The sequence below is a fragment of the Tursiops truncatus genome, chromosome 4 (genome assembly GCF_011762595.2).
Source record: "Tursiops truncatus isolate mTurTru1 chromosome 4, mTurTru1.mat.Y, whole genome shotgun sequence".
Classification (NCBI taxonomy): domain Eukaryota; kingdom Metazoa; phylum Chordata; class Mammalia; order Artiodactyla; family Delphinidae; genus Tursiops; species Tursiops truncatus.
In genome coordinates, this window is record NC_047037.1 from 95,395,171 (window position 1) to 95,421,817 (window position 26,647).

A 26,647-nucleotide genomic window follows, 5' to 3' on the forward strand; every position below is an offset into this window, starting at 1 on the left:
TTTTCTAGAGGTAGGAGGAGAGTGAGTACACGTGCATAATTGCTCTAGTAGTAATTTATTTGGTTATTAGTGATGTTAAGGTTAAAGAGGGATAATGTGTAACAGCTAGGCAAATGTGGAGTGGAAAAAGTCATCTGAAAGCAGTGTAAAGCTCCAAAGAGATGGTGGGAAATTGCTGCTGCTGATACTGCCTGGTAGTCTATTGTAATTTAAAAGCAGAGTTGTGAATTTTTTGAGCAGAAGTGGTATGATTTTTGAGGTTTTAGGCAGCTGGTTGGCTATCCTCAGCCATAGTGCATGTAATAAAGTATATAGATTTGATGTAACAGGCGGTTCTTAGGCACTTATATTCCTTCATTGCTCAGTAAAAGTGCAGTAGTTGAGAGCATTGTCTTGGTTTATGGAAGCACTTTTATGTGCTTGAAATAACCCTTGACCTGGAGTTAGAAACCTGCATTTGTCTTAGTTTTGCTTCTTACTAACTGCATTACCATGGGCAGGTCACTTAACCAATCCAAACATATATTAACTCTACTTATAAAATACAAGAAGAAAAAAAAAACTTGCCCCATGGGGTGGTTGTGGTGATTAAGAGAGGTGATGTTTTTAAAAACTCATTTGAAACTGTTTAGTTATATATATTTTAATTTATAAAATTAAAGTAATTTAATTATTTAAAATTAAATTAATTATATAAATTTTAATTTATTTCTGTTGAGTTAAAAATGAATAAAGCCTATTAGAGAATACTGACTTTGAAATGGCTTTGATACAGAGGAGAATGTATTTCTGAAACTTGGGCCTATGGAATTAATTTAGGATTCAGCTTTTTAGAGTAATTTTCTCAAAGTAGACATATACTTAACAAAAAATTTATTTATTTAATTTATTAAATTTTGGCAGCTTTGGGTCTTCATTGCTGCACGCCGCCTTCTCTAGTTGCGGCGAGCGGGGGCTATTCTTCGTTGCTGTGTGCAGGCTTCTCATTGCGGTGGCTTCTCTTGTTGCAGAGCACTGGCTCTAGGCAAGTAGGCTTCAGTAGTTGTGGCACGTGGGCTCAGTAGTTGTGGCACATGGGCTTAGTTGCTCTGCGGCATGTGGGATCTTCCTGGACCAGGGCTTGAACCCGTGTCCCCTGCATTGGCAGGCAGATTCTTAACCACTGCACCACCAGGGAAGTCCAACCATATACTTTTCAAGGAAAAAAATCTAGATAACTATTTCTTCACAGTAAGAACAGTGTAAAATCCTTCATAGATTCATTAATAGTAATTTAAAGAAGTATTTGACTTTGAAAATCATCATCAGCATTTATATAATACTTAGGTTTATATGCATTTTATAATTTTTTCCTTGTTAGGCTTCATCTGAATTATGTCAATATAATCCTGTCATGGAAAACATTTCCTGTGTTATACCTAGTAATGAGATGGATCTACAACTGGATTTTATATTTACTTCTGTTTATATTGGTAAAGTAAAAGGAGCTTCTAAAGGTTGTGTTACAGTAAGTATATTTAATTTTTTTTTTAGCTTTGCTTTTTGGACAAGGCATTTTCAGATTGTCTTCTCTTTTTTTAGTGCAAATGAAAATAGAATTGAGATGAATTTTATATAGGACAATTTGAATGTCATTATACCTATTTTGAAACATGTCTTTACTTGTGAAATCTTGAAACTATAGAGGAATGCCCTAAAATCATATCTGTAATCTGACTACTCTAATGAGGATTATGTATGAAAAAAATCATATGTAACATTGATATTCTTTGGGCTCTAAAACTTACTTGATGGTAAAGTAAATTTTTCTTTATGGTATAGTTAATAGCAAAAAGAAATCTCATATTGATGGTTTAAATTGTTCTCCAGATTCCCAAACTTGTTATTTAAGGATCTCCAGGAATAGTTCCTATTCTATTTTTCCACTTTTTTTCAGTTTTAACTCATCACACTTTGCATATGAAAGCCATATTGGATTTTGCTCAGTTCTCTATATTTTCTCACTATTTTTCTGCCTGTTAAAATCTTTTAAGGTTTATCTGAAATACTTCCTCTTCCAGAAAACCTTTTCCTGATTTCTCCTTCCTAGCCATAATTAACTTCTCCTTTTACTATGTACTTACAGCACTTTGTTTGTACATCTGTTGTAGGATTTATTCTGTGTGTTTTTGTATTCTTGCCTAAACCTCTCCATTAGCCTTTAAGCATCTTGTGATGAAGAGTCGTGCCTTTATTCCCCTTTACACTTTACATAAATGGCTCAAACCTAAAACACTTATAAACATTAGTTGAATTGTCCAGAAGAAACTGCCAAAAGACCTCACACTTATAAACATTAGTTGAATTGACTATGTCAGATTATAATTCAGGTATTTTCCTGGAAGTTTTGTTAATATTTCACTCTGTTATGGATAAGGCAGGGAATATAAAAATGGTAAGATATGATCTCTGCTTTCAAGGAACTTGTAGCCTAATGAAGCAGTCTTGTTTACGGGAGAGGCCACAACAGTGAGAGGCCCGCGTACTGCAAAAGAAACAAACAAACAAAAAAAACAACACTTAAGGAGGTCAGATATATACAAAAGATACCTAGAGAAAATTTAGCATCTTGTCACAGAAGGAGCAGAAAGAGCAGGAACCTTGCTGAATCCTTAGTCAGAAGGGAATTTATAACATGGAACAAAGAAAAATGAATGCTGGGAATGTCAGCAAAGCTAAGGATCAAATCCTGCTTTGTGATTTATTTACCAAAGTCAGTGACACCCTGTGAGGTCTTATGACAGTTTCTTCTGGACTTTATCTTATATTTTTTTAAATATTCAGGAAACTTTTTTTTTTTTTTTTTTTCGGTACGCGGGCCTCTCACTGTTGCGGCCTCTCCCGTTGCGGAGCACAGGCTCCGGACGCGCAGGCTCAGCGGCCATGGCTCACGGGCCCAGCCGCTGCGCGGCATGTGGGATCTTCCCGGACCGGGGCGCGAACCTGTGTCCCCTGAATCGGCAGGCGGACTCTCAACCACTGCACCACCAGGGAAGCCCTCAGGAAACATTTTTGAAAAGTGTATTAAGTAAAGTCTTACTGGCTTTTATAAATGAGCATATTGAGAATTAAATTACTTGTACAGGGTTCTTAAACTTCCATAAAACTAAGTCTTTACAGTGAAACATCTTTTTGGTTTATTGAGAAAAAGGCTTAAGGCTTTTAGTATAGACTTTGATTATGTACTTGTGGTTTAAAAAAGAAAAAAATTTTGAAAAATTTGAATAGTAACACATCTTGAGTGGTAACTCGTATTTTGCTTCTTTATTTTCCCTTTAGTTCACGACAAAGTATATTAAGATCCCATTTCAAGGTAAGCTATCATTGTCTTATGACATCTTTTCACTGTAATTTTGAGTATAAAATAATTGGTCAGCAAAAATTCTGAGATATTTCTGCAATTAGTTTTTCATACTTTTTTCCAGTGTAGAATTTATGTAAAAATAAGATTAATAATATGTTTCAATTTAACACTTTTTAGCAGCTTCAAAATGAGTTAAATGTTTTATAACACTTAAAATATACTATTTTTATACTGTTGTTTTAATGACTTCAAGTAATATGAAGGGACTCATGGCAATTTCTTGGGATTAACAAAAGTAGTTTTGATAGCAAGATTTTTGATATATAAAAATGGATGAAAATAGAAACTAAGTAAAGAAGTATAAGGAAAATTTTTAGTGTTGCACACAAACATGTAAAATGGTTTTGTGTAGGGATTAAGAGAGATTTAAACAGGCAGAACTGTTTCTTATCTGAGTAAGGCAATGTGGATTGGAAAATGGACCTATAATTTGTAGAGACTCAAACAAGTTTCTCATTCTCTTTCCAAATAAAAAACCTGTCAGAATAAATACCATTAAGAGAACAAATAATAAGCAACAGAGAATAGTCTCTTTAGAGAATGAATTATGAGAAGGATGAACAAAAACAATATATACAAATAGCACTTCAGAAATGAACTGGGGAAGAGGAAACCTGTGTTTCCCAGTTCAGAAGTGAACTGGGGAAGACCGAAGATGAGATTGAAATAACTTTAGTTGGACTCCCCAGATACCCATGTACAGAATCCACAACTGTATGTTATAATAATGAATCTAATGATTAGGAAGCTACTATAAATAGTAAGAATATGTAAGGCATATATAATATATAAAAATAAATATACTGATATTCCTAATTAGGAAATTTTAATAAGTTATTGTGGAATAATATAATATTAGCTATTTAAAGAAACCAAGGCCTGTGATTCAAGAGGAAATAACTTCATAAAAATAGTGCTATAATCTGTAGATAAAGACCTGGGTAACAGAGCTACCTCTCAATTTCTTTTTCTTTAATAGAGGTATAAATTATGTACAACATTATATTAATTTCAGGTGTACAACATTATGATTCGATATTTGTATATATTGCAAAATGATTCCCCCAATAAGTCAAGTTAACATCCATCCCCATACATAGTTACAAAAATTTTTTTGTGTGTGATGAGGACTTTTAAGATCTATGCAATAGGTCTTAAATATGCAATACAGTATTATTAACAATAGTCACCATGTGCTGTACATTATATTCTCACTGCTTATTTATTTTATAATTGGAAATTTATATCTTTTGATCTCCTTCTGTCATTTCGTCCACCCCCTGCTTCTGGCAACTACCAATCTGATCTCTGTATCTATGAGCTTTTTTTTTTTTTTTTTAAAGATTCCACCTATAAGTTATGTCATAGGGTATTTGTCTTTCTCTGGCTTATTTCGCTTACTTAGCATAATGCCCTCAAGGCATGTTGTTGCAAATGGTAAGATTTCGTTCCTTTTTTTTTTTTTTTTTTTTTTTTTGGTCAGAACAGTATTCCATTGTATATATATCACATATTATTTAGCACATATTCATTCATCCATTGATGGACACTTAGGTTTTTTCCATATCTTGGCTATTGTGAATAATGCTGCAGTTAACATGGGAGTGCATATATATTTTTTCTAATTAGTGTTTTCCTTTCCTTTGCATAAATATGCAGAAGTGGAGTTGCTGGATCATTAAAAAAATATTTTTGAGAACGCTTTGTTTTCCATAGTGGCTGCACCAGTTTACATTCCCACCAACAGTGCACAAGTGCACAAGAGTTCCTTGTTACCACATCCTTGCCAATACTCATTATTTCTTTTCTTTTTGTTAATAGCCATTCTAATAGGTGTGAGGTGGTATATCATAGTGGTTTTGATTTTCATTTCTGTGACGAGTAGCAGTGTTGACCACCTTTTTGTGTACCTGTTGGCCATCTGTATGTTTTCCTTGGAAAAATGTCTTTTCAGTGTCTCTGCCTTTTTTTCAGTCAGATTGTTTGGGGTTTTTTTGCTGTTGAGTTGTATGAGTTCATTATATATTTTGGATTTTAACCCCTTATCAGATATGTGGCTTGCAAATATTTTCTCTCATTCAGTAGGTTGCCTTTTAATTTTGTTGATGATTTCCTTTGCCATGTAGAAGCTTTGTAGTTTGATGTAGTCCCACTACATCTAACTAAAATCTATAGGTAAAAACCTTTGTAATGGAGCTACCTCTCAAATTCTTATGATACAAACAAACATCAAAAATGATACTTTAGGTTTTCATCGTTAATATTTTGTGCTTTGTTTCAAATGTTGCTTTCTTTATAGCTTTTCTATCCCAAATGAATATATATAAATATATATATATATATATTTTTTAAATATTTTTTTGGCCACACTGCACAGCATGTGGGATCTTAGTTCCCTGACCAGGGATCTAACCCAGGCCCCTCGCATTGGAAGTGTGGAGTCTTAACCACTGGACTGCCAGGGAAGTTCGCAAATTATTATTTTTTTTTGACATCTTTATTGGAGTATAATTGCTTTACAAGGTGTGTTAGTTTCTGCTTTATAACAAAGTGAATCAGCTCCAAATGATCTTTAAAAGGTGATTTTAATTAAAAATTTTGGAAAAATACTCTTGTCAGTGGTAATGGGTTTACGATTTTATAATGGAAGAGGAAAATATTAGCTTCTTCAAATCCTGTCTGTGCTAAATTCCCATATAAAAAAATTTTTTTTTTTTTAAACAAGGCATGCAGGGACTTCCCTGGTGGCGCAGTGATTAAGACGCTCTCAATACGGGGGCCTGGGTTCGATCCCTGGCCAAAGAACTAGATCCCACATGCATACTGCAGCTAAGAGTTCTCATGCTGCAGCTAAGGAGCCGACGAGCCACAACTAAGGAGCCCACATGCCGCAACTAAGGAGCAGGAGAGCTGCAACTAAGGAGTCCGCCTACTGCAACTAAGACCCGGTGCAACCAATAAATAAATAAAACAAGGCATGCATGTGAAAGGTTTTTGTAGGTGGGGAAATCTAGGGGTCTAAGTGTTTATTTTTCTGCAGCAGCTGTGGGAAAAATTTGATTTATTCATATTTATATTAGCTCTTAATTATGTTTGGCTGTGGCTTAAAGAAAATAGTTTATTTTTTATTCACATTTAAGAATGCCAGAGGTGGACTGAACAGGGCTGATATGATGTTTATTTGGTCATCAGAGGCCCAGACTCCTTTCATTTTCTTACTCTGTCATCCCTGACACATGACTTTCATCCTCTAGTTTGTCTCATGGTCCATATGGCTGCTCATACTCCAGCCATCGTGTTTGTTTTTTTTAAAATAAATTTGTTCATTTATTTATTTTTGGCTGCGTTGGATCTTCGTTGCTGTGCGCGGGCTTTCTCTAGTTGCAGCGAGTGGGGGCTTCTCTTCATTGCAGTGCGCGGACTTCTCATTGTGGTGGCTTCTCTTTTTGTGGAGCACGGGCTGTAGGCGCATGGGCTTCAGTAGTTGTGGCACGCAGGCTCAGTAGTTGTAGCTTGTGGGCTGTAGAGCGCAGGCTCAGTAGTTGTGGCGCACAGGCTTAGTTGCTCTGTGGCATGTGGGATCTTCCCAGACCAGGGACCGAACCCATGTTCCCTGAATTGGCAGGTGGATTCTTAACCACTGTGCCACCAGGGAAGTCCAGCCATCATGTTGTAATGTTCCAGGTAGAGAGCAGGAGGAAAGGAAAAATGGTAGAAAGAATACATACCACCTATCTCTTTCCCTTTTAAGGAGTCTTCTTGGGTGTGCATACCACCTAACCTTCTGCTTATATTTTCTTAGCTAGAATGTAGTCAAATGACCACTCATCTATTTGCAAAGGGAGCTAGGAAATAGAGTTTTTAAGAGGTGGTATCTTGCTTCCTCATAAAATTAGGGTCCTGTTACTAAAATCCCTAACAGTAGCTAGGAGAAATGATAGGCAACTCCTGCTTTCAGTGTCTGTCATAGCCCTGTAACAGAATAAACTAAATATTTTGGGAAAATTTGTTAATGAGGTAAATTTTTCTTGTGATGGTGTTAAATGCCCCCTGGCTTTTCTTCTTCTTTTTTTTTTGTGGTGCGCGGGCCTCTCACTGTTGTGGCCTCTCCTGTTGCGGAGCACAGGCTCCGGACACGCAGGCTCAGTGGCCATGGCTCATGGGCCCAGCCGCTCCACGGCATGTGGGATCTTCCCGGACCGGGGCACGAACCCGTGTCCCCTGCATCGGCAGGCGGACTCTCAACCACTGCGCCACCAGGGAAGCCGCCCCCGGCTTTTTTAAGGGAATCTTTTTAAAGCAGCCCTCCTAAAGAATATTTAACTTTCATATTAAGAGCTTGGAACATTTGGATTAGTGATAACTATCTAGATTTCACAGAAATAGTATCAACTATTTGGGGCTGTGAGCTGCATGAGGAAGAAATGCTGAGAAGTTTTTCTGAAGGTTCTCACTCTTTACTTTTAACTTAATCTGTCTGTCTTTGCTGCCAGTTTCATTGACAGTTTTCAGAATGGAGGAGTTACAGTGTTCATAGACTGGAAGAATGAATATTGTTAAAATGTCCATATTACCCAGAGCGTTCTACAGCACTGTAATCCCTGTCAAAGTTCTAATGGAGTCTTTCACAGAATCTAATGGAGTCTTTCACAGAAATAGAAAAAAAAAATCCTAAAATTTGTATGGAACAACAAAAGACCCCAAATACCCAAAGCAGTCCTGAGAAGAACACAACTGGAGGCACCACACATCCTGATTTCAAATTGTATTACAAAGCTATAGTAATCAAAAGAGTATGATATAGGCATAAAACACACACAGAGATCAATGGAACAGAACTGAGAGCCCAGAAATAAACCCACATATATATGGTAAATTAATTTTCAACAAAGGAGCCAAGAATATACAATAGGGAAAGGATAGTTTCTTCAATAAATGGTGTTGAGAAAGCTGGACAGCCACATGCAAAGGAATGAAACTGGACCTCTACCTCTACTATATACAGAAATCAACTCAAAATGGTTTAATAACTTAAATGTATGACCGGAAACCATAAAACTCCTAGAAGAAAACATAGGAGGTAAGCTCCTTGACATTGGTCTTGGCAGTTTTTTGCATCTGACAGCAAAAGCAAAGGCAACAAAAGCAAAAATAAACAAGTTGCACTACATCAAACTAAAAAGCTTCTGCACAACAAAGGAAACCTTTAACAAAATGAAAAGACAACCTACTAAATGGGAGAAAATATTTGCAAATCGTATATCTGATAAGGGGTTAATACCCAAAATATACAAAGAACTCATACAATTCAACATCAAAAAAACAAACAACCCTATTAAAAAATGGGCAGAGGACCTGAATGACATTTTTCCAAAGGAGACATACAGATGACCAATAGACACATGAAAAGATGCTCAACATCACTGATTGTCAGTGAAATGCCAATTGTCAGCGAGATACCACCTCATACTGGTCAGAATGTCTATCATCAAAAAGACAGTAGATAACAAGTGCCGGAAAGGATGTGGAGAAAAGGGAAACCTCTTCCACTGTTGGCACACATTAGGATTGTAAGTTGATGCAGCCACTATGGAAAACAGTATGGAGGTTGGTCAAAAAATTAAAAATAGAACTGCCATGCGATCCAGCAATTTCACTTCAGGGTATTTACTCAAAGAAAACAAAACAGTAATTTGAAAAAGTACATGTACCCCAGTGTTCATTGCAGCATTGTTCACAATAGCCAAGGTGTGAAAATAACATAAATGTCCTCTAATAGATGAATGGATGAAGATGTGTTTTATATATATATATATATATATATATATATATATATATACAATGGAATATTACTCAACCATTATAAAAATGAAATCTTGCCATTTGTGACAACATGGATGGATCTAGAGGGTATTATGCTAAGTGAAATAAGTCAGACAAAGACAAATACAGTATGATCTCACTTGTATGTAGAATCTGAAAACAAAAGGGAAGGAGACTCAAAGATAAAGAAAAAAAGCAGCTGGTTGCCATAGAGGAGGGTGGTGGGGAGTTGGGAGAAATAAGTGGAAAGGATTAAGAGGTATAAGCCTCCACTTATAAAATAAATAAGCAACGGCAATGTAATATACAACATAAGGAGTATGGTCAGTAATATTGTAATACCTTTGTATGGGGACAGATGGTTACTAGACTTACCATAGTAATCATTTTATAATGTATGCAAATATCAAATCATTATGTAGTAATGTGAAACTAACATTATATGTCAACTATATTTCAATTTAAAAAAGGCGTACAAATCAAAAACAAAGAAAGAAAAAGGAGCCACTAAATAGAGAGTAAAAGAAGAGGGAAGGTAGGTTAGAATAGGACATGACAGGATAGGAAGAGAGGAAGTCAGGAGGCGCCACCAAAAAAATTGCATCCTAGACCTTTCAGAAGCTCATATGACTCTGGGGAATCTTTGGGTAATGGCTGGTCTGTGTAGTGGAATGCAGATGTTTGAGGAGAAGAAAAATAGGCGTTAAGTGGCTTATGATAGCATTTGCAGTCTTGGTTGATAGTATTAACCAAGATAGAATTATATAGTTTTTTCAGTTATACTATGCTTAGTTTTCTGCATTGATAAGATAGTCCGAGATCATATAGTGTGAGAGGCTAAATTCCTACATTTAATTATCACTTAAAAATTGTTTGGCCCTTTCTAATTTTTTTTTTAAATTTTTTACACCCTTTCTAATTTATGTGATCTTTTTTACTGTAATAATCCTGTTTAGGTATTTCAGCCAAGTTTACTGAAATGTACTGGAAATGATATTTTTGAAAAACCTTGCATATAATTCTTTTTAAAAAATACATTGTGTTAAAGAGGAGTCATACAGTGCATATGGAGTGTATTCCTAAATAGATTAATTTATTACCTTGTTATCTTTTATTTATTACAGTGTCCCTGCATGAGATTTCATTGCTAGTGGATACTACACATTTAAAGCGGTTTGGGTTATGGAAAAATAAAGATGATGATCACAGTAAAAGAAGTCATGCTATCCTCTTTCTTTGGGTCTCCTCAAATTATCTTCAAGAGATTCAGACCCAATTAGAAAACTCTATGTTAAGCCAGCAATGTGAGTATAAAAAGATTTCTAAATTTCAGGATAATCTGAGAAGTCCTATAAATAAAGTAATTTTCCTCTAAAATAATTTAGTAGAATGTAATTATTTCATTGAATTGAAATAAGTTCATTGAATTCAAAATAATTTATCCCTTGATATTACATAAGATACTTTATTCATTTAATTTCTCCTTTTAATTTTACTCAACCGATTAAAATTATCTTCTAAAATAAAAGGACTACCTTACCTTTTAGTCACTTGACATCCTTGGCTACCTGTCTTAAGAGTTTCTTGCCCTTATTTCATAATGAACTGTGACAGAACTAATCAGTGGCAAAGTCAAATAAAATACAGAAGTCTTTATCTTCAACATTTTCTATAGTTTCTAAAAAAGATAAATCAGTTTATTTACTTATGTATCATTTTTCTAAGACTGGGTTGAATACTTTTCTGGTCCTCCCATAACACTTATCTATCAATATATAGTATCTTGAGATATTTCCCAACTTTGTTTAGTTTCCAGCTCCTAAAGGAGTCTGGTTTAGAATTGGGTAAATCAAATTGGTAAATTTCTTTATCTCTTTAATCTCTCTGCCATTTCCCCTCCTACTCCCTTGCACATTAAAGATGTTAAGTAGTGAACTAAATTTTATGTCTTTAAAATTACTTATTTTGCTGTCCTCATTACTTCCAAATTAATTGGGAAAATTCATGATTAAATAGCAGAGAAGTTGGAAAAATACACAAGCCATTTATAATCATTATGGGAGGAGAGAATGTCATTTGATGAGAGAAAATGATTTTGAAGGAAGTGTTTGAATGGAAATTGTTTTAATTGGTAGATTTGATATATGAAGAGGGCTAGAGAAAAACAATTGCTTAGTCATCATTCATTTACTTATTCATACATTCATTAACAAACATTTAAGAGCACCTAGTAAATGCCAGGTACTGGAGATGCAGCAGTCAATACCATTGTGGAGTTTGTATTCTAATGTAGTAGGAGTCTAAAAATTGTGAGTTTTGGTTATAGGTTACTAATGTCCTGTTTTGGGATTTAATTTGCCTGGGTTATTAACTAACATACAAAATAGTTTGTTGAGTTGTATACCAACCTTATTGTTACTAATAATTATTTTAATTATAATCCCTTTGAAAAATAACACTACTGATAAAAACTGATTTCTTTTTTCTTTCATAGCAAAATCCACTGAATTCATTTTCCTTGAGCTACACAGTTCTATTTCACAGAGAGAAGAATTGAAATTGCAAGACATTATGACAGAAATAAGTACAGCCAATGGAGAATTAGAGCTTTCTTATCCACTGTCTTGGGTTCAAGCACTTCCTTTATTTCAGAACCTCTCTTCAAAAGAAAGCTCTTTTATTCATTATTACTGTGCTTCAACTTGTTCTTTCCCTGTTGCTACTGCTGAAGAAATGAAGATGAAATCAATATCTCAGGTTAGCATATGATTAATATAATTAGTGAGGGGGAGGGAGGCAGTTCGATAAAAATTCTTTTTTTGAAATGAGCATGATTTCAGAATGCTGTGTTTTGTCAAAAGAGCACAGGAACCAACCTAAAGGAACTCCCAGTGCCAGAGCTGGAACAGTTAGATCAACAAAATCAGTAATGATAGCCTGTGATTATTATGAAAAAATAAGATATAATGCCAATTAATCTATATTGATACAAATAAATAACTGAATGGATGAATGAAAACATAAAAAAAGGTGGGTAAGGGACAATTCTTTCTTAGAAAAGTGTTGCAATTAATAAATGTAAAAGGAACAAGAGAAATATAAAACCACCTCTAGAAAAATCATAGTTATGATTGTTGCAGGTAAGGTCCACAGAGGGATGCTAAATTTAATGGATGAAAACTTAAGGGAAAACAGGATATGTGTACAATATCAATCTCTCACCCCAAATATTAATTAATTACAAAAAAGAAGTAACTTTTTTTTCTCCACTGTAGTAACTTACAGTGGAGAAACCTTGCAGACATCACCTTAACCCAAGTGATTGAAGTTAACATTACCAGTAGTAAGATATATTGACCTAATGTACCTGTCACATCATGCACGGAGAAGAGTACATCATTTCTGTGGTGTTCTTCTCAATATTGTATAACCTCAGTCTAATTGTGAGAAAAATCAGACAAACCCAGTTACAAAGTAACTGACCAGCAGTCTTAAAAAATATCAAGGTCATGAAAGACAAGGAAAGATTGAGGAATTGTAGGATCCTGAAACAAAAGAAATTTGTTAGCGGAAAAACTAGTAAAATCAGAATAAAGTTTGTAGTTTAGTTTGTAGTATGATACCAACATTAATTTCTTAGTTTTAATAATTGTACTGTGGTTTAAAAAGATGTTAATATTAGGGGGATCTGTGAGAGGCTTATTTGTTTTTTGCAATTCTTTTATCAATATAAGTCTAAAATTATCTTGGAACAATTAATGGTAAGTTTTAAAATACTGTGTTTATTTTTATAGAAGGTCGCTAATACACATGTGGCTTGTGTATCTCTGCCAAATACCTCTAGAAAGAAAAGCATTTATTAAGTTTGCTCTGACATGGGCGTGTGCACACACTCACACACACACACACACACACACACACACACACTCATGTGGGTTTGGTCTGGGGCTAAGCTGGTTTTTTAAAGGTCTGTAGAAAGCCACATTAGTGGAAGTCAAGATGTAAGCCTTCACCACTGTCTTTTGCATAATGTTGTAAAAATTTTGCCTGGTAATTACATTGTATATACAAATTTGTATCATAGTTTTCCATTTAATAATAAAATATCAACTTATGTTCTTATAAACTCTTCAGTCTCTCATTTAAATTTTTTCCTACTACCTATCACCTCTTTTGTTCATTTTGAACAAAATGAATACTGTTTTCAGATTCCTAAGTTAATTATAAAGCCAGACCTGTAAGTAACACTTCAGGTTAAACTTTGATCATTGTATAGTATCTTTTGATCCAAAGTATTATTTTGATTTAGTTATATCTTTATAGAAATTCTAAGAGTATATATATAACTCATTGGTATGTATCAATATTTCTTTTAGTCACATTTTCTCTTACCAGTCTAACTTTTGACTTTGTCCTTTTGAGAGTTAATACGTGTTTGTGCACATATAAGACCTTTTTCTTTGCCATTTTCTGTCAGCCCTCAAATACAGATACAGCCAAGCCTACTTACACCTTACTGCAGAAGCAAAGTAGTGGTTGCTACTCACTTTCTATTACATCGAATCCAGATGAAGAATGGCGAGAAGTCAGGCCCACTGGACCTGTTCAGAAGTATGTACTGTGTCATATCCCGTTTGTAATAGGTGGGCAAATTAGTAGTTTTCATTCACATTGCTGATTTTAAGTACTTTTCCTTTTTAAATGTTTTGAGTTTTACTTTCTTGCTGACAGTTAATAATAGAAATAATTATTAAAAAGTTAAAAAAATTATTAAGAAAACAATCAATGCCATTTCATTTAGTTTTATGTTAATAAGACAGAAATGGTAGCCAAGATGTCAAATGTGGTAAGATTAAAGCATTTATTGAAAATATTTGAATAGAAGAGTATGGTTTTTAAGAATGTGTATTCCATATCTGAATATATAATAGGGAAACTGAAATTGCTTATTAATGTGTGCCTCAATTTAGGGTACTTTATCAGAACTTCCCTTTCAGAAGTACTTCTTTGTTCGTGTTTCGTCTTTTATATGTCTTCTCATGGTGGTAAGGCAGCATAAGGGAGTCTGTGCACTTGAGAGTGATTTCTATTCCTCTTCAAGATTCCTTTTCTCTGTTAAAAAAAGAAAAAAAAAACAAAGGAAAGCACAGGATAGGGAAATAGCCAATAAAATAGTAACTTTCATTTTAGCCCTTAAAATTTTCCTGTGTTATTTCATTTAGGTGCCACGGTTACCAAGATTAAATCAACTGCAGATGATTCTTATCTTCTTGAATCTTTCTAGTTCAACAAGTACATATTATACCTTTATTATTGACTGTAGTTGTGCAATGAGTACCACCCTGTCTGTTCCAAGATTATAGTCAGAACTCACAACTGCTCTTATGTCTGAGCTTTAAGAGAGGGTGCCAAAGGAAAAATGCCTAATTAGTTGTCATTTTGTTTTCCATTTCTTTCTGGTTGTGCTCTAATTATTTATATCCTTTATGTTCTCTTTAAGTTATGCATCGTAAGCACTTTTTTATGGGAAACTTGCCTCCTAAGCTCCCACGGTAATTCTTCATTGTCCAGCTGCTGGTGTAGACTAGCCACCAGTAGGAGAGCATTGTTTTTGACCGTTGACTCTTTTAGTCTTGGGGATTCAAACTTAGCATTGGAAACTGGAGTGTAGGAGAATCTTCTATGGTTTATTACTTCATTTTGTTGAAAGTTAAAAATTGTACAGAAGAGAGACATCCTCAACGGTATTGTCATTGACTGTGAGATAACCTATTGATTAGACAAATACTGAGACTAGCCCACATGGGAAGGATTGGAAATGAAAAGATACTCAATGAGAGTACTATTAGTAGCTTGTGAAAACAAAGGAAGGAAAATATAATTGCTTGTATCATGTCAAATATTTTTTACCCTACACATTTTAGTTATTGAATGCTACTGCCCTGTTATTGTCCTATATAACAAATCCCTTTGACACTAGAGTTTTCAATATTAGTATATTATAATTTTATTTTTACTTTTTAAGGTTGATTGTATATCCTCCACCACCTACTAAAGGGGGCTTAGGAGTAACTAATGAAGATCTGGAGTGCTTAGAAGAAGGAGAGTTTCTTAATGATGTAATCATTGATTTCTACCTTAAGTAAGTACAATGATAAATGATCTTGTCATTTGTTTTACAGGTTTTGATGTGACTATTAAATATCTTTATCTCTGAAGTATTTTAACTCTAGCTAAAAATAACCTGCCAAAATTTCAGATTTGAAAATTTTTGTCTACCGAAGTTTTCTGGTGCTAATTCAGTTTCATTCCTTTACTTCCCATAGATACTATATACTTCAGAAGAGTTACTGTTGTTTTGTTTTATTTGTTTTCGTTTTTCCTTGCTATTGATTGATACTTCTTTTTAGATTTTATTTATTTATTTTTGGCTGTGTTGGGTCTTCGTTGCTGCGCATGGGCTTTCTCTAGTTGCGGCGAGAGGGGGCTACTCTTCGTTGCAGTGTGCGGGCTTCTCATTGAGGTGGCTTCTCTTGTTGCAGAGCACGGGGTCTAGGCGCATTGGCTTCAGTAGTTGTGGCACTCAGGCTTAGGAGTTGTGGCTCACAGGCTCTAGAACACAGGCTCAGTAGTTGTGGCGCATGGGCTTCGTTGCTCCATGGCATGTGGGATCTTCCCGGACTGGGGCTCAAACCCATGTCCCTTGCATTGGCAGGCAGATTCTTAACCACTGCGCCACCAGGGAAGTCCCTGACTGATACTTCTTGGACTATAGTATTATTATAGTGAAGGAAGTACTTATATAATTACAGATCACTTTGGGAACCAGAAAGAAACAACTCTGTAGTTCTCTATTGTGTCTTTAAGTGCTGTAAAAGTTAGCTGTCATTTTAAAAATCCATATACTATTCCATTAAAAATAGTTTTCAACTTTTTATATAGCCAAGCTGAAGGAATGTGTAAGAAAGAAACTTTCATGCAGTGGTAATTTGTCTCTAGCCCTCATTTTGTACTCTATCCCTATACCTACATTTCTAACATTTCAAGATGTCTCCTAATTATTTCACTGACCCTTCCCAAACCAATTTATTATTATCATATTATTTCAGCCCTATTGTTTTACTAAGAGTGCTATCCTTATTCTACTAAGGATAGGCTCAAAAATCTCACGTTATTGTCTACTCTTCATCTTGGACATTGTAGATTTAATCTCTAGAAGTTCTGTTTGGATCTTTTTTATATCTTTCATGTCTCTAACTTTTTGAACATATGGAATATAATTATTATATAACAACTGTTTTAATGTCTTTTTCTACTTATTCTAGTGTCCTTGTCAGTTCTGGGTTGGTTTCAGTTGACTGATTTTTCTCTTCATTATGAGTGGTATTTTTTTTTCTTCTTTTTTGCATGTCTGGTGATTTTTTTACTGGGTGCTGGTATATTCCTATAAATATTCTTGAATTGTGTTTTGAGACAGATTATTTGGAAACAGTTTGATGCTTTTAAGGATCTTGCTTTTTAAGGTTTGTTAAGCGAGCCCAACAAATTAATCCCCACTATTGAGGAAAGACCCTTCTGAATACTCTACTCAGTGCTTCATGAATTATGAGGTTTTCCAGCCTGGCTGGTAGCAGCAGGCAGTATTCCCACAACCTGCGTGAATGCTGGGTACCATTCCCTCTACTTTTTTCAGATAGTTCTTTCCCCAGTCTTAGGTATTTTCCTTATGTACATGCAGTGATCAATATTCTGCTAAATTCTTGAGGAGGACTCTGCAGATGTCTGGAGTTCTCTGTCTATAGTGCTTTTTCTTTTCCAGTATTCTGATCTGCAAACTCTCGCTGCCTTAGTCTCTCCTGACTCTTAGCATCTCCTCAACTCAGGGAATCTGCCATGTTCCGCCTGGGTTATTCCCTTCTGTGCTGCAGCCTGGAAACTTATCAAGGCAGTAAGCTGAGGCAATTACGGAGCTCACCGTTTCTCAAGGGTCACTGTTCTTTGTTGCCTGATGTCCAGTGTTTTAAAAACTATTGTTTCATGTGTTTTGTCTGATTTTTTGCTTGTTTCAAATAGGAGTGTAAGTCTGATCCCTGTTATTCCATCTTGGCTGGGAGTAAAGTTTTCATTATCATTGACTCTTCACCCTCCCTTCCTTCTCTACATACTCAGTTGCCTGAGTAGTAGATTCGGTCTCTCAAATTTGTTTATTGTCTTTCTTTTGTCATCATGATCTTTTTAGTACTACTTATCTTACCTAAATTATTATTCTTTTAAAACAGTCTCCTTATATCCTTTGTCTCTGTTTTCCTATCTGTTAAGTATATTATTACCACCATTATTATTCTTTACTCCATGAATGCAATTCTCACTAGAAACTTTTATTAATTTCTTACTACCTGTCAAAATGAGTTCAAACACAGTCAGGCATTTGAGTGTCTTGATAATATGACACTAATTTGTCTTTTCTGCCATCTACTTATAACCCTGAACCTATTACATAGTCCAGCAAAACTGAATTATAAACAGTTTACTAAACAAAGCCCATCCTTATTCACTCTTTTGCCTTAATGCCATGTTACTCTTGCTTCGTGGAATATTCTTTTTATCTTAACCTGTTGAAATTTTATTCCTCTATCAAGCTTCCTCACAAGGGTTATCTTCTTGAAAACTTTTCCTGGTTTTAAACAGATATTATTAACTCTCATAATACCTTACTTGTATCTCTTTTATGGTTCATATAATATTTTGCCTTATTTTAAAGTTATTGGGTAGCATTATGATTATTTTCCTTCTAAAGGTTGAGCATCTTATATCTTACTTATTTTTGTATTCCTAAATAGTGTCAAATTTATATTTTGTGAGATGAATTGGATCATCTTTGATGTTAATTTTGATATGTTTTATTGGAATTAACTAATATAATTTTATTTCAAATTCAGTTCTAAGAGTATTTTTCTATACTTCCTTTTCACTGAACCTGCCTGTATCTCTGACTCTCTGACTTCTTTTCAGAGGGGATTCTACTTTATTTTTTAAACTACTTTCTATTTATTTTTAATATTGATGAATAACTTTCAAATAGGAAAGTGCACAAATTTTAAGTGTATAGCTCATGAATGTTCACATATGTGTGTACCCATGTTATCGCTATTCAGATTAAGGTAAAGAATACTTTACCTTAAGCAGCACACCAAAAGCATTCTGTGTGTCACCTTCCACATAGTATACCCTCCACATAACCACATTAAAAAAAATTCAAGTTGTGTTTGTCTTTTATGTTTTTTTAAAAAAACAATCCCAAGATCATTTTTGGACCTTTATAAACTATTAACAATAGTAGAGTTCTCTAATTATGAGAGATTTAATCACTAAGTGATTGAATTATAAACTTGTGTTGAAGAATTCTTTTAGTAAAGAAATGGACAAAGGATTTAGAGATTAGTCATGTCTCAGAGTTATTAAAATTTCTCTAGATTTATTTAGGAGCGTCATGGTTTCAGTTTTGTATTTGATTGCATGATTATTCGATTAATATGTCCTTGTACCGTCACTCTTCTGGATTGTAAGCTCTACGGGAGCAGGAATTTTTTTTGCCCCCTCTCATTTTATGTTGCTAGTATAAATATGGTGCTTGGCACATATTAGGAATTTGAGAAATATTTGTTAAGTAAATGAATATGTGGAAAATTTCTGCTTTAATTGATCTTGATAGAAGGTGAGGTAACTAAAGAACAAAAAAAAGCTGAAATCAGAGCAAATTGCAAGATTGCTTTGACTCTAATAGGACATAAAAATGAAGATTTTCAGAACACAGATAATTGGAGGAAGACCGGATAAAATCTAAAAATAATTTACTTTTGTGGTGTTACTTTGCAGGTATCTTATATTGGAGAAGGTGTCAGATGAACTTGTTGAACGAAGTCACATTTTTAGTAGCTTTTTCTACAAATGCTTGACAAGAAAGGAAAATAATTTAACAGAAGATAATCCAAATCTTTCGTAAGTCAGTCTTTCAGTGTACTTAAGTTTTAAGAGGAAAACATGCTATTTTGATGGACTTAGTGAAATAACTTCTTACAGTATTTCCTAGAGTGAGCAGTATTACCACTTTTGCAGGTGCTGGGCCTGTTTGCTCTGAGAGGCATTTCTTACCCTTCCACTGTTCTGTTCCCTATCACAGGGAGGCTGACTCTTACTGGTTGCATTTCCAATTGCATGTTTTGTGGGGGATATTGGAGGTTGGGAGGCAAGGAAAGAAGAAGTCAGGATGTTTCTTCCTTACCCTCTTTGCCTTGGGCAGTTATTCTGGTAGTGGTTCTAGTTCCTCTGTGGGTCCTTCTTTCACTGGACAGACCTGATAGAGCTCTAGCTTCCATTTGGAGGTACTACTTCTTCACTTTGCCCTTCAGCATAAGGGTGTAGCATTGTCCTACTATGCTAAGCTCTGGTTGCCTCACTGATTTCCTTTTGTGGCACTGCGCTTTTTCTATCACCACTGTAGCCAATTATTTGCATTACATTTTATCTGTCTTAAATATATAGGGAGGTTTATGTTTTCCTGGTTGGACCCTCACTAACATACTACTATTTAATTAAACTGGTGTAACATTATAAAAATACCATGTTCCCACAAATCAGCTGAATTTCTGTCCAGGTATTTTTTTGATTAATTCTAAAACCTATAGAGCAGTGGATGGGGCTAGGCGAAAAGGAGGAAGGAGTAATTCTTGTATCTTAGCAGTAACTTGGATAGTTGTGAGCCTGGAGCCACTTCACCCCTCTCCCTGCCCCTAACAATTCGTGTGATAATCTATATGGTAGGCCCATGGTAAAATTAAGAGTTTTTATTTTTTAAAAAGTTAATGTAAGCATTTGTCTACCACTTTACAAGGTACATTTTTGTACATTATTTCTTCCCATAACAGTGCTTTTAGGTATGTAAGGCATTTTTCAGATGAGGAAGCAGGCCAATAAAGATTGGCAGAACTCTGGTAAGTGACAGAACTGGTTGGTACTTAAATCTTTATCTTTTAACCTCTAATCCAGAGATGTTTTTGTTATACTGGACTGCCTTTGAAAAAATGGCTGTGAGAGCTGTTTCATCCCTTTAAAATAATAGGAATAATAGGCAAGTAAGAAGATGATTAAATGGGTAAACTGTCTGAATTTCTTGTATTGTTGGAGAAGGAGGATAGGAATAGAGAGAGTATTAACATTTATTGAGTACCTGCTTGGAGCCATGGCAGTGAACATAACGTTATTTTGTTTGATTCTACAGTAGTCTTATGACATAATGCCATTATTGTTATGAATTGAAGCTTAAAGAAGTTAGATAAGTTATCCGAAGTTGGATATAGCTTTCCAGTTTCAAAGTTCAAGCTTTGTCTGTTGTTTTTAATATTGCAACTATATAATTTATGGCCTAAATTGGGACACTTGAGAGAATAAAAGGAGGCTTTATTAATAGCTACGCTGGGCAACCCATGTATACTGGGGCTGTCCTATACAAACTGAGATGTGTAGTCATCTATATTTTGAGTGTCTTTATGGATTTGGAATTTGTGCTGGTAGACAAGGCCTGCCAGGGTCAACTAAGGAGAAAATCACAATCTGAAAATATTCCTGATAATCAGGGTTAATGGAGAGGGATATATGGAAGGGGAAGATTTATTAAATAAATTTGATATTTAACATTTCTGATGCCCTCCTCTTCTATTTTATGAGTATAGAAACAGATGGTTGGCACCATGCACTTAATCCCACATTTTGTTTTAAGATTACTAGTCAGTGTGGAGATTATGCATTTGGCATACCCACGTAGAAACTGAGGAAATGAAAAGGTAGATTCTGCTGTATTAAAAAAAATTTTTAATTAAAAAATTAGAAAAAATTTAGATGTTGCATGAATGATCATATATAAACATAATACAGAACTGAGTTAGATGAGTGGCATCTTCCAGTGTAAGATAGATCTTATATGTATCTTATGCATAATATATATTTATATATACACATACACATATACATATGAACACATACCTACATATACACACACACAAATACTCATACTAATGCTTAGCCTGATATGTATACAATTAGTATTCACACAAAGAATCCCTACATCGGTTAAAAAAGAAAAAGAACCCAGAAGCAAAGTGACAGGGGATACAAAGCATAATTTATGGCCAGTAAATCCTACAGGAAGCTCAAACTGCTAGTGTTAGGAAATAGCAGACTAAATGTTTCACAAAGTCATTACTGTGGTTTATGAGATCCTGCAAGATCTGCTTCTGTCCATGTCCCTAAACTCATCTTGCAGCATTCTCTCCCCTCATTTATAGCACTTCAGTTCAGCCTACCTCCTTTCAGTTTTCAAATATCCTTAAGCTCTTTCCTGTTTTCTGACAGAAATTTCTTCTTCTGGCACTTTTAAATTTATTTTACAACATGATCTCTAATCATTTTTTTGTTTGTTTGTTCATTTTCTGTTTCTTATTCTAAAATACAAGCTCCATGAGGTCAGGGATTTCATCTGTCTTATTTTCTACTCTATGCCTGGTGCATTTTGCTCAATTCTTAGAACATACTAGGAACTCATAATAAAACATAATAATGTATGTTACTGAATGGGGAAAGAACTGTTAGACATTAGTTGAGGATTTTCCATGCAGTTAGGAACAGAGAATAAGCGATTATATTGCGGCCCCCGTATTCTCTCCTGTCATCCTTGCCCCATCCAATATCTAATGTATTCCCAATCAAATAAGGTTAGCATAATCAGGAAATCTATCAAACAGCAACATAACAAGACAAAAGAAAACCAGGTGTCTATCCTTAAGATCTTTCAGAAGGAAAACAAATTAAGAGACTCTGCACTAGGTAAAAATAATAATTTATAATCGTTGTAATGGTTGGGTCATTTTGAAATAAGAAAATTTGGTAAACATATGACTCATTATTTTATGAAGTTAATCTTTTGCATAGTGACTAATTCCTACCTCATCTTTTAGCCCCATTCTTACTCCCAATGTCTACTCCTGTGAGTTTGGTTAGATATTCACATGGACAGGGATAGGGCAAAGATGTCTGTTTCCTGTGTTACTTGGTATGTAAATGTTTAAGAACTTGATGATTTGTTTAATTTTCTGACTAAAAAGAGGTCCTTCGTGGGACTGAGCCAGAAGTCACATATCACCATCTCCTTTATGCCACTGTGAAATGCTATCCCTTTCCTAGAACCTTTTTTGACATCCAAACTTGGTTTGATATCTTCCTTCTTTAACTTCCCTAATGAGGTAAAGAAAAGGAATTATTATTCATGTGTCCCAACCCTTTTCTTCATGTTTTTCCTAGATGCCATCACCATAATTCCTTTGTATCCTTTATGACACTTATATTTTAATTATTTGTTGTAGTCTTTTTCTGCCTTCATTATTTTGTAAATCCTTTTAGGGCAGTGTGAGTGATTTTCATTATTTGTTCTTAGGAACCTAATAAATATTTGTCAAAGAAATAAAGGATGGATAATGGGTATGCTTAAAACTCATTGTCCTATAATATTCTTATAAATGAAATAAAGGGAGATGAGTCTCATCTTTAAAAATCTAAGACTATATACCTCATCCCTCCTCTTCCATTAAGTTTTAACACCTCCCTTATCACAGATATAACATTTAGACAATTCTGTTAAGGTTTAATGATAATATTTTATATCAGCCCAGGTGGAACTAAATAGAATAAATAGGTATAGCTATTTATATTCAGTTGCTGAGACACTTTTGGCATCTGTAAAGCATTTTATGAATTGCTGCCTTTCTTTTATCCATACTTTATTGTTTATAAATAGTGATCATATTTAAAAACAGCCAGGAGTTAATAAAATGAGATAATTTTCTAGTCTGTTAAATATTATGTACCTTGAAGAAGATGGTTAAATAAACTAAAGCTAGCATTTTTCAGTGTATAAAAAAGATCCCTGAAATCCTTATCTTAAATTTTTAATTTTTTATCTATCAAATATGTCTATCTTTTTGTTCCCAGAATGGCTCAGAGAAGACATAAGAGAGTAAGAACATGGACTCGTCACATAAACATCTTTAATAAAGATTACATCTTTGTGCCTGTAAATGAGTCGTGAGTATTTCAGATTATTTAAAAAAAAATCGGAGAGTACAGAAACATACTTTGTGCATTTTTAGATTAATAATCAGTAAAAAGTATGGGTAGATAAACCCAGGTATTATTTTTAATTTTTTTCTAAAGAACTAGCTAAAATAATGAGTTTATCTTGGATTTTGGTTTGACAGTACTTATATTGTAAATAGTGGGGGAAAAAAATGACAAATGCCCACAAGACTATAATGGCTTAGACATTCAGTTTACTTTGAGGTGGGACTCAAGAAAAGATTTTCTAAACAAAACAATCAAAAGCTTTTAGGATAAATTTTCAAATATTTAAGAGAACAAGCTCTTTAAGCACTAACAGAAAAAAGGTGATGCTATAAGTCTCTTTGTTTGTTTATTAAAGCAGATTCTCAACAGGAAACACTAATTATATAAAAGTAAATGAGTTTGACTTACTCAGATTTTATCCTAAGAAGTCTTAGTGCTTTTTAAATTAGTTTTGGAATCGTGTTCAGATACCACAGTGGACTTCTTCAAAATTGATGTTTGTTATACCCACCTTCTCAGCTATAGTTCTAGAACGTATTCTTCTACATTGTTTAGATTTTGTGTTATTAAGATTATATTTCTTTTTCAACAGGTCTCACTGGTATCTTGCAGTCATTTGTTTTCCATGGTTAGAAGAAGCTGTGTATGAAGATTTTCCACAAACTATATCCCAGCACTCCCAGGCTCAGCAATCCCAACATGACAACAAAACAATAGGTGATAAACTTAATATGGATGGTGTTTTTAATAATGTTGGCAACAGTAAAATGATTATAGAGAACAATATGAAGTTAAAGGATAGTATAATTATTTCTTATCATTTAGTTTATTAGAAGAAATGTCTGAAATTTTCATGATAGATACTCAAGACTCATGTATAAACAAAATGTAATTGTCAGGTTTTACTGTTATATCAAGTTTTATCATAGCAGTTTTTATAAAATAATCTTTCTAAAAGATTATTTTTATAAATCTTTTTTTATAAATTATTATTTTTATAAAATATTTTATAAAATATTTATATTTTTATAAATTATTTTTATAAATCTATTTTATAAATCTTATTTTATAAATCTTTTATAAAATAATCTTTCTAAGAATTCAAGGCATAGATTGAAATCTCCCCTTTTTTCTTTTTCTTTTCTTTTTTTTTTTTTTTTTTGTGGTACGTGGGCCTCTCACTGCTGTGGCCTCTCCCGTTGCGGAGCACAGGCTCCGGACGTGCAGGCTCAGCGGCCATGGCTCACGGGCCCAGCCGCTCCGCGGCACGTGGGATCCTCCTGGACCAGGGCACGAACCCGTGTCCCCTGCATCGGCAGGCGGACTACCAACCACTGCGCCACCAGGGAAGCCCTTTTCTTTTTCTTAATATAAATTAACACAATTCCTGTTGACACTAGTAATTTGGCTAGGTAGTTGCGGGTCTCTTATAATTCTTCCATGATTTTTCTTATGTTACAACCCAGATCTTAAGTAAGCAAATAAGCCTACTTTCTTTGAGGAAAAAAAAAATCAAATTGTATTTTATAGCTGTAGCCTAAGCAGCAAGCAGAATTAATAATAGCCATTACCGTTAATACTGGCCAAAACCTATCTCTTGTGGGGGAGAAAGAAAGACTGATAAAGCAACTGATTACTTTCTATTTTGTCTAATCCTCCTATGCTGCAAAAGTGTATTTATGCAACACTCTATGATCATATGTTAGAAGAACTATTACTAGGCAATAGTAATATTAAAACAGCAGAGATTTTGATAAGTAAGCAATCTATGAAGATTGTCTTTTTACAGGAAACTGGCCCCAGCTAACTGGTATTTCAAGTTTTGGCTCTGGGGTGTATGTATTGTGTGATGACAGCCAATTAAGCATTGTCAGTTTTATCCATCGATTGAATTTTTTTGTAACATTAACCATAAAAAAAATTAAATAGTTCCCAGGTATTTTTTCCCTTTAATTACTACTATGCATACAAATTACAATTTAAACTTATCTAAATACTTTGTATTAGACATAAAATAAACACACATAACTGTTTTGTTATTTCTAACTAGATAATGATCTGCATACTTCTTCAGCATCCTTGGGTACAGAAGATTCTCAAGTAAGTGTGTTTTTATAAATGTGAAGGAAGGAAAACTCATGAATATAACAATTTTATCTGGAAAATAGGGCATAGCTAGGTGGGCTATGATGGATATTGGTGTACCATAATTAAATTATGCTGTTTTATGATTCTTTGGAATATTTCGTTGGGGTAGTAAAGAGAACAAGAGAAATTATTCTTTTTGCATCTGTTTAGCTTACTTTAACTCCCTAGGTTTGTTTATAGTTTATCTGATCATCTTGGTCGACTACTTTTTCAGTTTCTATGGAAAAATGTACTTTTATTCTTCATTATGTCATCAGTTTTTGCACTCAGAGTAATTAATTACCTATATTTTATATTCCACTTTCTATTATTGTAAATTGTTGGTATAAATCATTCAAAGTAGACTCATGGTCAGTCCATACGACTCCTGAGGCTAAGATAGTTACTGTTAACTTTTCTTTAAATGGACCTCTAAACTGATATTCATGGTCTAGATTTGGTATCTTAATTGATTAAGGTAGAAACCTAATTATTTTTTAATACATACAGACAGCAGCAGCCTCCCTGGCATAGGCCTGTGTCTTTACTGTCACTGGTACGGGGTGGGCAGAAGGAAGGAGGTTTCCTTTTCTGATGTCACAGCAGCAGAATAGGGGAGTTCCTTCTTGCCTCTAGAGCCAGGTTTCCCAAATTGGGTTCCATGGAATACTTGTTCTAAGATGCAGTTTATGATAAAAAGGATTCTAAGGTCAGTTAAGTTGGGTAAACCCTGTGTCCTATTCCTCTCTTAGAGATTCACTGTTATATTAGAATAATAAAGGTGCTGAGAAGTTCTGCATATTAAAGAAAGTTTGATCTATTGATTCTTAAATTTATCAACAAAAATAACAAAATACCTCATCTCTTGTCCCTTAGTATACATTAATAATCTGCTTCTTATGCTTCAAAGGGAAGAAGTCTGTCTCTATTGATATCATATACTGAATTAAGAGAATGTGTATAAGGGCAGGTTCAGTTAACTTCTTCATCTTTGCTTAAGATGGCAACTCTGAATAGAAGTAATTCAAGTTCCATGTTGTTTTTTAGACCATGTTAAAGCTCCATAACTTCTTGAGGTCACATGTAAAAGTGCATAAACTACTGTTTCACCAGTATAAGAAA

At 34.3% G+C, this 26,647-nt stretch overlaps 1 protein-coding gene across 22 annotated transcripts in view; it reads left to right on the top strand.

Moving 5' to 3' along the window:
* The window catches only part of SENP7 (SUMO specific peptidase 7), a 171,753-nt gene that overhangs the window by 139,659 nt on the left and 5,447 nt on the right, over positions 1-26,647 (top strand). For 21 of the 22 annotated variants that reach the window (XM_073804290.1, XM_073804289.1, XM_073804288.1 and 18 more), the window contains 10 exons: positions 1,361-1,507; positions 3,319-3,352; positions 10,351-10,530; positions 11,721-11,983; positions 13,704-13,837; positions 15,252-15,368; positions 19,103-19,225; positions 23,267-23,359; positions 23,991-24,115; positions 25,449-25,498. In XM_073804290.1, coding sequence (XP_073660391.1) covers positions 1,361-1,507; positions 3,319-3,352; positions 10,351-10,530; positions 11,721-11,983; positions 13,704-13,837; positions 15,252-15,368; positions 19,103-19,225; positions 23,267-23,359; positions 23,991-24,115; positions 25,449-25,498 — 1,266 coding nt within the window. The other variant, XM_073804298.1, reaches the window with a different exon arrangement.